The sequence below is a fragment of the Delphinus delphis genome, chromosome X (genome assembly GCF_949987515.2).
Source record: "Delphinus delphis chromosome X, mDelDel1.2, whole genome shotgun sequence".
Lineage (NCBI taxonomy): Eukaryota > Metazoa > Chordata > Mammalia > Artiodactyla > Delphinidae > Delphinus > Delphinus delphis.
Window position 1 is genome coordinate 91,074,052 of NC_082704.1, and position 12,238 is coordinate 91,086,289.

The 12,238-nt window shown below is 37.5% G+C and overlaps 1 protein-coding gene across 10 annotated transcripts in view; it reads left to right on the forward strand.

Moving 5' to 3' along the window:
• The window catches only part of CASK (calcium/calmodulin dependent serine protein kinase), a 387,139-nt gene that overhangs the window by 192,664 nt on the left and 182,237 nt on the right, over positions 1–12,238 (forward strand). For all 10 annotated transcript variants that reach the window (XM_060002631.1, XM_060002636.1, XM_060002633.1 and 7 more), the window contains exons 4-5: positions 5,749–5,826; positions 11,463–11,535. In XM_060002631.1, coding sequence (XP_059858614.1) covers positions 5,749–5,826; positions 11,463–11,535 — 151 coding nt within the window. The remainder of the gene's footprint in view (positions 1–5,748; positions 5,827–11,462; positions 11,536–12,238) is intronic.

Genomic DNA, 12,238 nt, shown 5'->3' on the forward strand with positions numbered 1-12,238 from the left:
CTGCTTCATTTTCTTTTCACTTTTTAAATTAAACGTCAATAAAATACATGGTGACTTTCTCACTGTAATCTTTTATGTTTCTTATCCTCACTTTTATATTTTCCATGTTTTATCTCTCCTTGCTTCAATCTGATTATCTTCTGGTTCACTAATTTTCTCTTTGACTATCTAATCTGCTCAAATTCTTAATTTTGATTTTATGTTTTTCCATTCTGAAATTTCTTCTTGCTACTTTTTCAAATCTGTAGTGTCACTTTTGATGATTTCTTGTTTCTTACTGAAGTTTTTAAATTAAATTCAGCTTTTATCTCCATGGTAAGCATTGGGGTTTTCCTATGATACCAGTAAGACATACCAGAATATATTCTATACCCCACTTTTCAAAACACAGCTCTTTATGATTCCAGCCTGGGGTATAAGGTATTTTATCAGAGCCTTAGCCTTTGATGGGCTCTTCTGAGGTGTGCGAAAGGAATAGCTCTGTCTCTTCTCTTGGATCACTCTGCTGCAAAAGAAGTTGGACCCTGTAAATCTCCATCTGACTGCCCCCTTCCACTTCTCTCGAGCTCCCCAAAAGTGAAGCCTCCTGCCTCCACAGCTGCCTTCTTTCCAGAGCCCCTCCCTATCCCCAGGGCAGAAGCAGCTCTTGCTCACTTCTTTGAGCTCTAATCCTTTCTCTGTTCTCACTAGGTAGTTTTTCACTCTTTATGCTGGTGATTCTTTAATGCTTAAAATTTTTTTTTTTATTTCATGCAGTCTTTGTAGTTGTTTCTGTCACCTTCAGGGGAAATGCTGGTCAGAGAAATCCAGATTTGATCTGTCCTTTACAGTGTTTCTCAAAGAATAGTTTGCAGACACATTCCAATCTACCAGCCATTTACCCCTCTATAATGAGATAAGAACAGAAATTGAGACTAAACGTCTAGAAACTGTTAGAGTAATTTGACATTGCTGTGAAATCGTAGCACATGATTTTGTATGTTGTAAAAAGTATTAGTTGTTAAAATACCTGAGGGGGGAAAAAGCTAGTCCTTCACCACAGTTAATTTGAGAAACACTTCTTCGTACAATCAGGTACAAGTCTCCTACAAACCTCCTCTTTCTCTGCTTTTGCAGAATACATTGTAGAGGAGGGAAAAAAACCTTTCCTCTATACTTTTTGGTTATATGACTGAGGCCTGCAAATTAAACTGGCAAATGACAGATAAGCAGGAGAAAAGATTTTCATTCGCACATGGGGGGTGGGGGACATGCTCACAGAAAAAAGTGAAAGCCACAGAGACCCAGAGGCTTATATACCATTTTAACAGTGAAAGTAAAGAGACTAGACAAGGGAAGGGGGGAGTTTGGGCATCTGGGGTTGGGGGTAAATTGTGGGAAGGTGATCGGAAAATATATGGTAAATAAGAGTTATTTAGTAAGGTTTATTACACAGGTAAGAGTAGTTTTCTTCTTCCTGGTACATGAGAGGGGAACACCTTTACAAAAGGAAATTTCTGTCACCTTTACAAAGGGAAATTTATGTCCTGTTTTTAGGCAGAATGGAGGAGAGTACAGCATTCTTCCTGTATCTGCTGATTTTCGATTGCCTTCAGTTCAAAATAATCCTGTACTAAAGTGGCATATTTTGGGTGGCATATTCTGATTCCCTTCAACATACAGCCAGCCATACCTTGTGCCTCTAGACCTGTGATCTGTTTTGTTTGTTTGGAGCATTTGTTTATGAAAAGTTTTTAAAAATTTTATAAGTAATGCATGTTTATTACAAAATTTTTAAAATTCAGATAGATGAAGTGGGGGAGGTAAGATCATTCATAATCCCATCACTTTTCACAATTCAGAGTAAACCTCCCATAGTTTTTCTCTGTGTATAGTATAGAAGCATTCCCCATACTCTTCCTTAGCAGGGTTTCTTCTCTGTCTCATTTACTCCCTCAGAATGGAACCAACTGGGGAAATTCAGAACATGCTTCTTGAAGCTTCTTGGCAGATCCAGAAACACACTAAGATGGGAAGCCAAAGCGAAAAACAATAGAAGAAGCCTTATAATTGGTTTTTTAAAGTTTGTTTATTTATTCATTATTTATTTTGGCTGTGTTGAGTCTTCATTGCTGTGTGCGGGCTTTCTCTAGTTGCAGCGAGTGAGGGCTGCTCTTCGTTGTGGTGCGCAGTCTTCTCATTGTGGTGGCTTCTATTGCTGTGGAGCACGGGCTCTAGGCATGCAGGCTTCAGTAGTTGTGGCACGCGGGCTCAGTAGCTGTGGCACACAGGCTTAGTTGCTCCATGGCATGTGGGATCTTCCCGGTCCAGGGCTTGAACCCCTGTCCCCTGCATTGGCAGACGGATTCTTAACCACTGTGCCACCAGGGAAGTCCCATAATTGTTTTTAAAATCATATTATCAGATAAAGTTTATCAAAGAATTAAGACATTGAACTTTTTGTTCAAGGTTATTATATTAGGATTGTATGCATTATGAATATGTATATTTTAAGTTTATGTGATGAATAAAATTTGCATGAATAGCAGTATTTTTAGTTATTTCTGTATCTCATAAAATTTAAAATTAATGGATTGCCGTTTTTACTTTAATATCAATTAGTGTTGCAATTAGCTAATCAACTAGCTTTAATAATAGAAAATTACTTTCACAGTAATGACTTACTTTCAGACTAAACCCTCATAGAGCATGCCGGCATGTTTCAGAAGTTCCATAGGTTTTTTTTTTTTTTTTTTTGGTACCCCTGGTTATGAACCATTGTATTAAAAAAATGTATAATAGCCAAAAGATCCCATTTATAATAGCAACTAAAAATATAAAATGCCTTGGGGGGGAACCCAATAATCAATATTTGGAACTAATGTGAAGAAAACCTTAAAACTATAACTTAGAGACATGAAAGGAAATGGCGAGGCGTATCATGTTCAAGGATGAGAATATTAAGAAAATGTTAATTTCTGCTGGTTAATCTATAAATATAATATTATTTCAGCCAAAATATAAAAAATGTTTAGCGTTTGAGAAACTGATTTTAAAGTTCAGCTGGGAGAAAAAACTCATAAGAAAATGTTTACAAAGAATAATAATGAAATGAGACTTATTTTGCCAAATATTAAAATATACTATTGCAGAATTAAAAATGGTATGGGACTAGATACAAAAATAGTGGAAAAGAGTAGAAACCTAAAAATACCTTGGTGTGTGTATATGTAAATGTAGAAATTGTCACTGCAAGTACTAGTGTTTCAGATATGTCCATGAAAAATGAGTCGATTCATGCTGGTGATTGTAGAACAGGGCAGTAAGCAATTTCCAGTTATTTCCCACTGACTGGTTCCCTCCTTAAGTGTTGTCCTCTCACCACCTTAGTACTTTCTCCTACCCTTAAGATTTTTTTCCCCCTTCCAGATCCCTCCAAAAAAGCCTTCCCTTTAGCTCTAAGGATTCTTATTGCTTTATGATGCAATCAATTTAGCTCTCTCCTTTGCCTAACTCTTCTCTCTTCTAAGTTGAATAGTGCTTATCCTCACATTTTGCAATTAAAAAGGAAAATGCCTAAACAAAACTGTAATTCCCTCACTGTGTGTTTTTAGTCTTCACAGATCAACCAACCAGCTTAAACTGCAGCCAGCTTTAAAAATAGTGCTTTTTTTCTCCCCACAACACAAAGAAATGAGAAATATTCAGCCTCTTTAGTAGGCAAGGAAATGTAAATGAAAGCAATCATGAGTGACTTTTTTTCCTCCTATCTGATTGGCAAAGATTAAAAAGAATAGTCATCCTAATAGAGGCAAGGTAGAGGAAAGAACACTTTCACACCCAGTAGTGGCAGTATAAATTGTTAAAATATTTCCAGTAGTGTATGTATCAAAAGTATTATTGTCTGTGCCCCTTGACCTAGCAACTCTGCTGGTAGGACTTATACTGCAGCAAATGATCAGGGTTGTTCACAAAGATACATGATCGTGTTCATCCGGGCTTTATTTCTGATTGTGCAAAATGGGCACTGCCATACTTCAGAGTAGACTGAGCCATCATAAAAATTATTTTGGAGAAAAATCCTATTTGACGTTGGAAAAAGTTCGTTGGCTGTGAAATGAAAACTAGGTAAAATTTGTAAAGCCTTGTAAAAATGTGAAAGTATTTTCATTTACGTAAAACCACACCAAGATTTAAATAAACTATTCATTAAATATTTACTGTGTGCATAGTATTCTGCCAGGTTTTGGGTGGGAGTATGTTGAAAATATAAAATATACTTGTTCTTTAGGACTTCACCCTATTTTTGAACTGTTGAGCTTGAATGTGTACATTTGTTCCTTGCACACCTAGTAGGTGTAGCTGTAGATAATGGAAAGAACATTAAATATAGATAGGGATTTGAATTCTGTCCCTGTAACATACTTGTCTACTCACTTAGACAACTTGTTTGAGAACGAGAAGGATGCTGACCTCATGGGATGATGGTAAGAATGAAGGGAGATATAACAAGGAATGCTTTCCATGATACTTGATGAATAGTAATATTAGTTAGTAATGTTTATTAATTATTATTAATGGATTAGTTATTAATTATAGGTAATAGTAATGAATAGTTAGTTCCTTTGCTTTCCCTTCTGGAAGTCTATTTCCTCAGTATAAAACCTGCAACAGGTATTTTGGTTCCTGAGCTACTAAATAAACGAATGAATGAGATACTGGATTTGAAAACACTTTATAAGACTTAAAGCATTATGAAAATGTTAGCTAACTATTCATTGATATATGTAATAATCTGGCAAAAGTTTCATGTATACACATAAATATGTTTCTGTGTAAGTGCTAAATGTTATAATATGGGCTATATAGAGTTGTTATAGAATTTAAGCAAAAGAAGGCCTTAATGTGACTGGTAATTGTTGAGAGGCCTTCCTGGGGAAGGTGAGATTGGAATGGAACCTTTAATTAAGGTAGGTTTTGAGTGTGAGAAACAATATATACAGAAATGTGTGGCAGAAAAAGAAACAAAATGGTATATTCAGGGAGTAGTGTAAGACTAATCTGCGTAGAGAGTGAGTTATTCTTGAAAAGTCATTAGACAGGGTAGGTAGAAGAAGCAAGGTATGGCTTAGACAACAAGAAACCTTACTGATCTGGTGAGAAATAGAGAACCATTTTAAGTTTGGAGGCAAGATAGTAACCCTGCGTCACCAGCACATCAGTGTGTTAGAGTATGTTTGTAGCAGTTAACTTTGGTAATGGAAGTATAAACAAAAATAAATTATGGATTAGCTAATTATTTTTTTCCTTTCACAGTATATAGCTTGAATTCCCTTTTAGTGGCGATAACTATAGCTAAATGTTTTAGAATCGTTGTTGTATTCTTAAAATATTACATGATGTGACTAGATACAATTTTGGAATTTGATTCAAAAATATGCCACAACCCCCAACATTGCCCTTTTCTGAGACTTTTTGTTGTGATAACCTAAAGAAAATTTATAGGCAGTTTCCCACACTTTATGTTATTTGATGCTACCATTTGCTTGTTCTTCCTGTTTTTTCCCCCTGTAGATTTTCAGTGTTAAGATGGTTATAATGTCCTTTATAATTTATGTCTATTTTTCATCAAAAGAAAGGAGATTTAAATAATTTATTATAATCTTTAGCTGTAAGTCAACTAAAAACTTAGTTACAATGTATTCACTTTCAATGTTTACTTCCTGAAATTTTCTCTTTCCTTATATTCTTTTTCACATTTCTCTACAGTATGGATGGAGCGGATCTGTGTTTTGAAATTGTAAAACGAGCTGACGCTGGTTTTGTATACAGTGAAGCTGTGGCCAGGTATGTAATTTGTATGAACTCCCCAGAAGTAAAGGTAGAAGTAAAAGAAGGAAATGACAAGGAAATCACATGAAGTGGCCTGCTCTTTGAACTGATGACGAGCATACTGCCACTCTTTCTTACAAGGAGCATCTCTCTTTTAATGTGCATTAGTGGAACCAAACAGTGACTGGAAATGCAAAATATTGAACAATGAATTGATCTATTTATATGGATTTACAGTTTAACTTCACTACTGCTATCTTTTCCATTTCTGATGACTTTTATACAAGGAGGAATTTGATAGCTCAGGAACCGTGTAGAACTAAACTTGGGTCTTTTTGTGTGTTTGATTTTTGGTTTTTAGCAGATGTGCCTCATTAGTTCTTCAGTTTGCCTTCTAGTGATAGCAAATTGTTAGGTGACCAGTTAATCTGAGAAAAAGCATAGAACAGTAGAAGGAACAGAAATAAAAGCACAGTTTTTCTGCTGAATATATTTGCTTCAGGCCAGTGTTTGATCTCCCAATCAAGTAGCCACCATTGTTCCAAGTGTAGGAGTTCTTGTAAAGAACTAATGACTCAAAATAAGGATTTAATATGAAAAATCACAAGAGCCATGCACTGGGCCACTTGCTTGTAGATTTGAAGCAGTACAACTTTCTGTTTTGGTGACAACCATATCATAAATACCCACTCCAATAAATTGCCTTTTTAATACCTGGGGTACAGCATCCCTCCTCAGTCACTAACCATAGTATGTTGAAGGGTTCAAACCCACAAACCTATTAGGATTTATTAAAACTTTCTACCATTTGAGAAATAGTTACCATTAAATGATTATAACTTTCTCCCTCCTATCATTCTTTTTATAATTATGGCACAATGGACAGATATGACTGAAAATAGCTTAGAGACTACTTCATGCGACTTTAAGCTTAGAATGGCTTGACTTTCTTCAAATTCTTTGCCCTGCCTTCTCCTCACTGAGAAGCAAGGTCCCCAGTCTCAGGAGATGGAGCAGCCATAGCTATAACACAAGATAAAGAATATACTCAATTGTAGGTAGCTGCTGTTTTGTACTCCTGGTGCTAGGGAGAAGAAGCAAATGAGAGTTTATATATACTAACTTTAATTCCTTCTTTTAACTCCTGATGTATTCATGGTAGAACTGAGGCTAAATATCCTTTTTCTTTTGTGCCATGTTCACTGAAGCATATTCTAGGGTTTTCTTTTTTTTTTAATCCCGTTTTACTCTTGTTTTGAATTCTTATCACAGTTTAAAATTTTTATTTTGTATTGTGTTTCAGAATTAAAAAGCATTCTTTAATACCAAAAGTAGTCAATGCTGTCTTGATTTTTCTTATGACACAGAGGTAAACCACTTTCTTCTACTAAATGAAACTCTCAGACTTTTGCATATCATTGTTCATATTTATTTCTTTAAGAATTTGAGTTTGGTGCTTCCCTGGTGGCGCAGTGGTTGCGGGTCCGCCTGCCGATGCAGGGGTTGTGGGTTCGTGCCCCGGTCTGGGAGGATCCCGCGTGCCGCGGAGCAGCTGGGCCTGTGAGCCGTGGCCGCTGGGCCTGCGCGTCCGGAGCCTGTGCTCCGCGACAGGAGAGGCCACGGCAGTGAGAGGCCCGCGTACCACAAAAAAAAAAAGAAGAATTTGAGTTTTGTATTTTCCCATATTGATATCTTTCAACAGCAGCATCAAATAGGGAAAACTAAAAATTCTAGATGTTGATTTTATAAAATAGTGAAGCTTGATGGAGGAAGATGACGTTTTCCGTTTGGAACCACAAAAACACTGGGGTACCTGGCATATAGGCTGTCAGAGTTGATGTTAAACCAGTAACACTTTTACTCTGTTCCCTACTCATCCCTATCACTTTTCCTTAACTTTGAGCCTGTCTCTGCCACTGGACTAGATGTTAGGATAGGGAGAATAGTAGTGTTGTAGAGGTGATGTCATACAGTGAAATGACTTGAGTTCTCTCCCAATCTTGAGATTTATAGAAAAGTTAGATGTTTATATATATCAAGATGATTGTATATCAATCAAGCCTGTTGATTTTAAGATCTACCTATATTGCTGTTAAAATGGTGATTTTATGAAAGGAACTTTCCAGAATGGACCAGAAAAGAGTAGTATTGGGATCAGTAAGTGACACTGCATAGAGAGTGGTTTGGCACAATTGATTAAAAACCCTTCCTAAAAATGACAAAAGGGAGTGGCCTCAGAAAGTATGATTATGTATGTCCCCTACTGCAGAGTACCAATGACCATGTAACAAGGGCACGTAAATCCTTCCTTTGGTTTAGAGCGTTCAACCAGGTGACTTCTACCTTCCTTCTCTCTGATTCTGTGATTTTTTGTTGGAAAATTCAGCTTGCATTAGTTATTCTAGTGAGACCAATTGCAAGAAGACTCTGAGACACCAAGTAATCATATTGATAATGTTGTTTTTCTCCAACTGGCTGAGCGTCAAGAGGAGCAGCAAAGCATGACATGAAAGAAAACTGCGTTCAGTCCTTACAACCCAATTAGTGATTACCTCTGTTCTTTCAGAGGTGGTGAGTTGTGGAGCAGGCTAACATATAGGATCAGATTATCAAATCAAACTCTCACAAATCAGAGAGATATTCTTCCCTAGCACCAGGCTTTACTAAACAGTTATAAGGATACGAGCAATCAAAAGGCTCAGCTGAAGCAAACAGAGCTCTGGGCCTTTTAAGGGCAGCTCCTCACTTCATTCCTTCCTGCATCAGAAATGCACCTCTGGCCCAGAATAGATGAGGTCTCTACGTGAGGTTTGTGAGATTCCACACACAGAGGGGAGCATTTAAATTATGAAACATCTCCATTGTGTATCCTGGAGAGTTGTATAGCTTACATGACATCTTCCAGGAAGCTATTCATGCCTCAGAGATCCTGGGTTCTGTTTATCATAGGTAGTCCTTAGCCAGGAACATTCTGTAAAGGGAATTCCAGAGATAAGCTTTCTTCAGCTTAGCAAAGAGCTTTTTTAAGTGTAGTCTTTTTTTGCCCAGAGTTGCCAAAGAGAGTAGGCTGAGTCACCTCCCTTCTTTTCTTCCACCTCCAAAATACCTCCTTCCAAAGGAAGTGAGGATTGCTGGCCAGCTCTTTTCTTTCCACAGAGTTATCATCATTCCTGATCCTTAGGGATGGAGACAAACATAGGTATTGATGAGTTTCTCTGAAAGTATAGGCCACCATGATGCTTCATGAAATGAAGCTTTTTGATTAAAGTTTAGTCAGCAACTCTCTAGAATGTATATGGGTGGATTTTGGTTCTGTAGTCTGCTTGCACACTATTCACATGCACAGCCTCCCAAGGGTCATGACTGGGAGGGTGGAGAAAGATCAGTTTAAATATGTTATATTTGGGGGAAAAAAATTCTACCCTGCCCCCACAGAAATTCTAATATGTATGTATATTTGGGTTAAATAATTGAGTATTCGGATTTAAAAATGCTCATTCATTGAGGTTTTTTCTTTTTGAGATAAGAATTTTTTTTTTAGAATTTTCTTCAGGCTAAGGATAGAAGTGGCTGTCCTAGTGCTAAGTATCCAGAGTAGTCGTGCTGTTAGGTATAAGCTAGGTCCATATTACCTAACTTAAACTTACCTACTATTCCAGTGTTCACACCTAGATGCACAAATAGGCTGTTCCTAAATCTTGACTAAATTTGATAATAATAGACTTAACCTTTGTAGCATGCTTTAGAGTTTTTAGAAACTAGAGTTTTTCACACTTGTTATCTCTGCCATTTCGGGGGGTCACAGATCCTCCAAAGCATGATTTGAACCAGGAAAGGGCCACAACACCAAGTTAAGAACCCCTAACTTAAACAGAAAGTTAATTTCAACTGCACTGGCCCAGGCAAAGAGTATGTGACCGTGACCCGCCATGTGTACATTTGCAAAGTAAGAAAAATTGGATATCACAACTGCAGGAGCCTGGCTCCTTCTGCTTAGAGCCCAGTTGTGAGGAGACAATGATAAGTACAGGAACAAAGCCTGGGGTTTTTTTTCCCCTGCCTTTCATTTTTAAACTAGAACCTTCTGATCAATTCTAATACATGAAATAATGCATATGCTAATTAGAGGGACATTGATGTGAGTTTGGCTAGATAGTAGCATACCAAAGAGGGAACTCAATGGAAATGTCTTAATTTTAAAGCAGGAGTGGAGAAAATTTTTTTTGGTCTTGAGTCACAAGCACACACACAAGGTCATTTGTAAGTACCATTAAATTATTTAGTTTTTATTTTAAAGTGTGGGGAATAAAAGGTCTGGATAGAAAAAAAACAATGCAATAAATACTAAGCAATAATTAATGTTAAGTATATTGCATTTCTGTGTCATGGCTAGTTGGGAAGGAAAAGGGGAAAGTGAGAAAGGAAGAGGGATAGTAGGGAGAAAATGACAGATATGAAGGGAATAAAATTCAGAGGAAGAGAAGATGAAAAAGACCCTCAAAGAAGAAACAGTGGGATTACAGAAGAATTTCAGAATGGAGGGAAGGAAATCGAAGTAAGTTCTGAAGTAATGCTGAATGAACTGCTCTTGTCACACCCTGTGGCTAGTTGACTCTGTTACCTTTTTTTTTTTTTTTTTTTTGGCGGTACGCGGGCCTCTCACTGTTGTGGCCTCTCCTGTTGCGGAGCACAGGCTCTGGACGCGCAGGCTCAGCGGCCATGGCTCACAGGCCCAGCCGCTCCACGGCATGGGGGATTCTCCCGGACCGGGGCACGAACCCGCGTCCCCTGCATCGGCAGGCGAACTCTCAGCCACTGCGCCACCAGGGAAGCCCATTTTTAAGGACTGTTCTTTAAAATGCTCGCTCCTCCTCTGTTCTTCTCCCGGACCGGGGCACGAACCCGCGTCCCCTGCATCAGCAGGCGAACTCTCAGCCACTGCGCCACCAGGGAAGCCCATTTTTAAGGACTGTTCTTTAAAATGCTCGCTCCTCCTCTGTTCTTCACCTGGACCCAGTGCGGAGCCTCTGTGGACCCTGCTGACCTTGTGAGGAGTTTGACTTCCTAGGACTTAGGCCCAGAAGGAACTCTGCTTTGTTCAAGGATGCCCCAACTAAAACTTGATTATGTTGCAAAAAGAAATTGTAGAGGCATAAGAGGGTTCTTCTTTCTTGTTTGTCCTTAAAGCTAAATGGAAATAAGACAGAGAGCCAGCCTCTGCTGGCAGATAAAAGGTTCTCACCCCTTTAGTCAGAATCCTTGGTGTACCTCTGAGCACTGGTCACTTAATAGCAATCCAGTGTAACTAAGTAGAATTAACTGAGTGTCAGAAAACTTTTTCATGTTTTAAGCTTGAATTTTTAGTTTGCAGAGCTATTTTAGTTATGAACTGTGTGAAATTCCTTTGACTTAGATATCTCAGAAAATACAGAACGCATTAATTCTTTATAAAGCTCATAAACTTATGCATCTGCCAACTTTTTCATTACTAAGGTGCACATTCCACCAATCTTGTCTACTCAAATGAAAAGTGTCTGTGGGCAGTGAGTATGAAGGTGGGAGTTATAAACTAGGGACACTGTACATTAAGTTTTAAAAATATAAGGGTTTTTTTTTTTTTACAGTTTTAGATTTCTTTTGTTTTTCTACAGTCATTACATGAGACAGATACTGGAAGCTCTACGCTATTGTCATGATAACAACATAATTCACAGGGATGTGAAGGTAAGTCATTTTTATCACTAACTTTAATATTTGTGAATAGAAACTAACTTATAGCAATGATAAGAATTAGAAATTTTTCTTTAGTGTTCTTATAAAGAGTATCTTAAAGTTAATTTTACTTACAAATAAAAATTTGTTTAACTGGTTTATATGTGGAGAGTTGTACTAGTTCTTAATAGGAACACTTTTTTATCATTTCAATTTCCTTATTTTTATTAAAATGTACACACATTCTAAAATTCTGTTATTCCTCCTTTGCCATTATGTGTGTAAGAGAGAAGTGTGAAAATCCAACAAATAGGAAGAACCAAACAATATCCTATACTAAGTTAATTGGGGGGAAATTAGAATTTGGTTTATATAGTAAAAGTTCATCACACACTTATATTTTCTTAATGTTGCAATGTAGAATAGTCAGCATTTTATTTTCTTTGCAGAGTTTTTAAAAATAGTCTGAAATAGTAATTATAAATGCAATATAGTTTGTACCCTTAGGAATATGAATATTACCATTATTCAATCTTTATGCCTGTTTAATCCCAGTATCAAGTTTATGAGAACTGTCAGTCCCTGGCTTATAAGGTGTCAGGTAGGACATGGAGGCATGCAAGAAAGGAAGCCATGGGCCTTCCTCCTGATGCCTACCCCCTTTCAAGACCTCGAGTCACTAAGAGCCCCTGTGGTCTCTCTGGCCCTGTTGTCT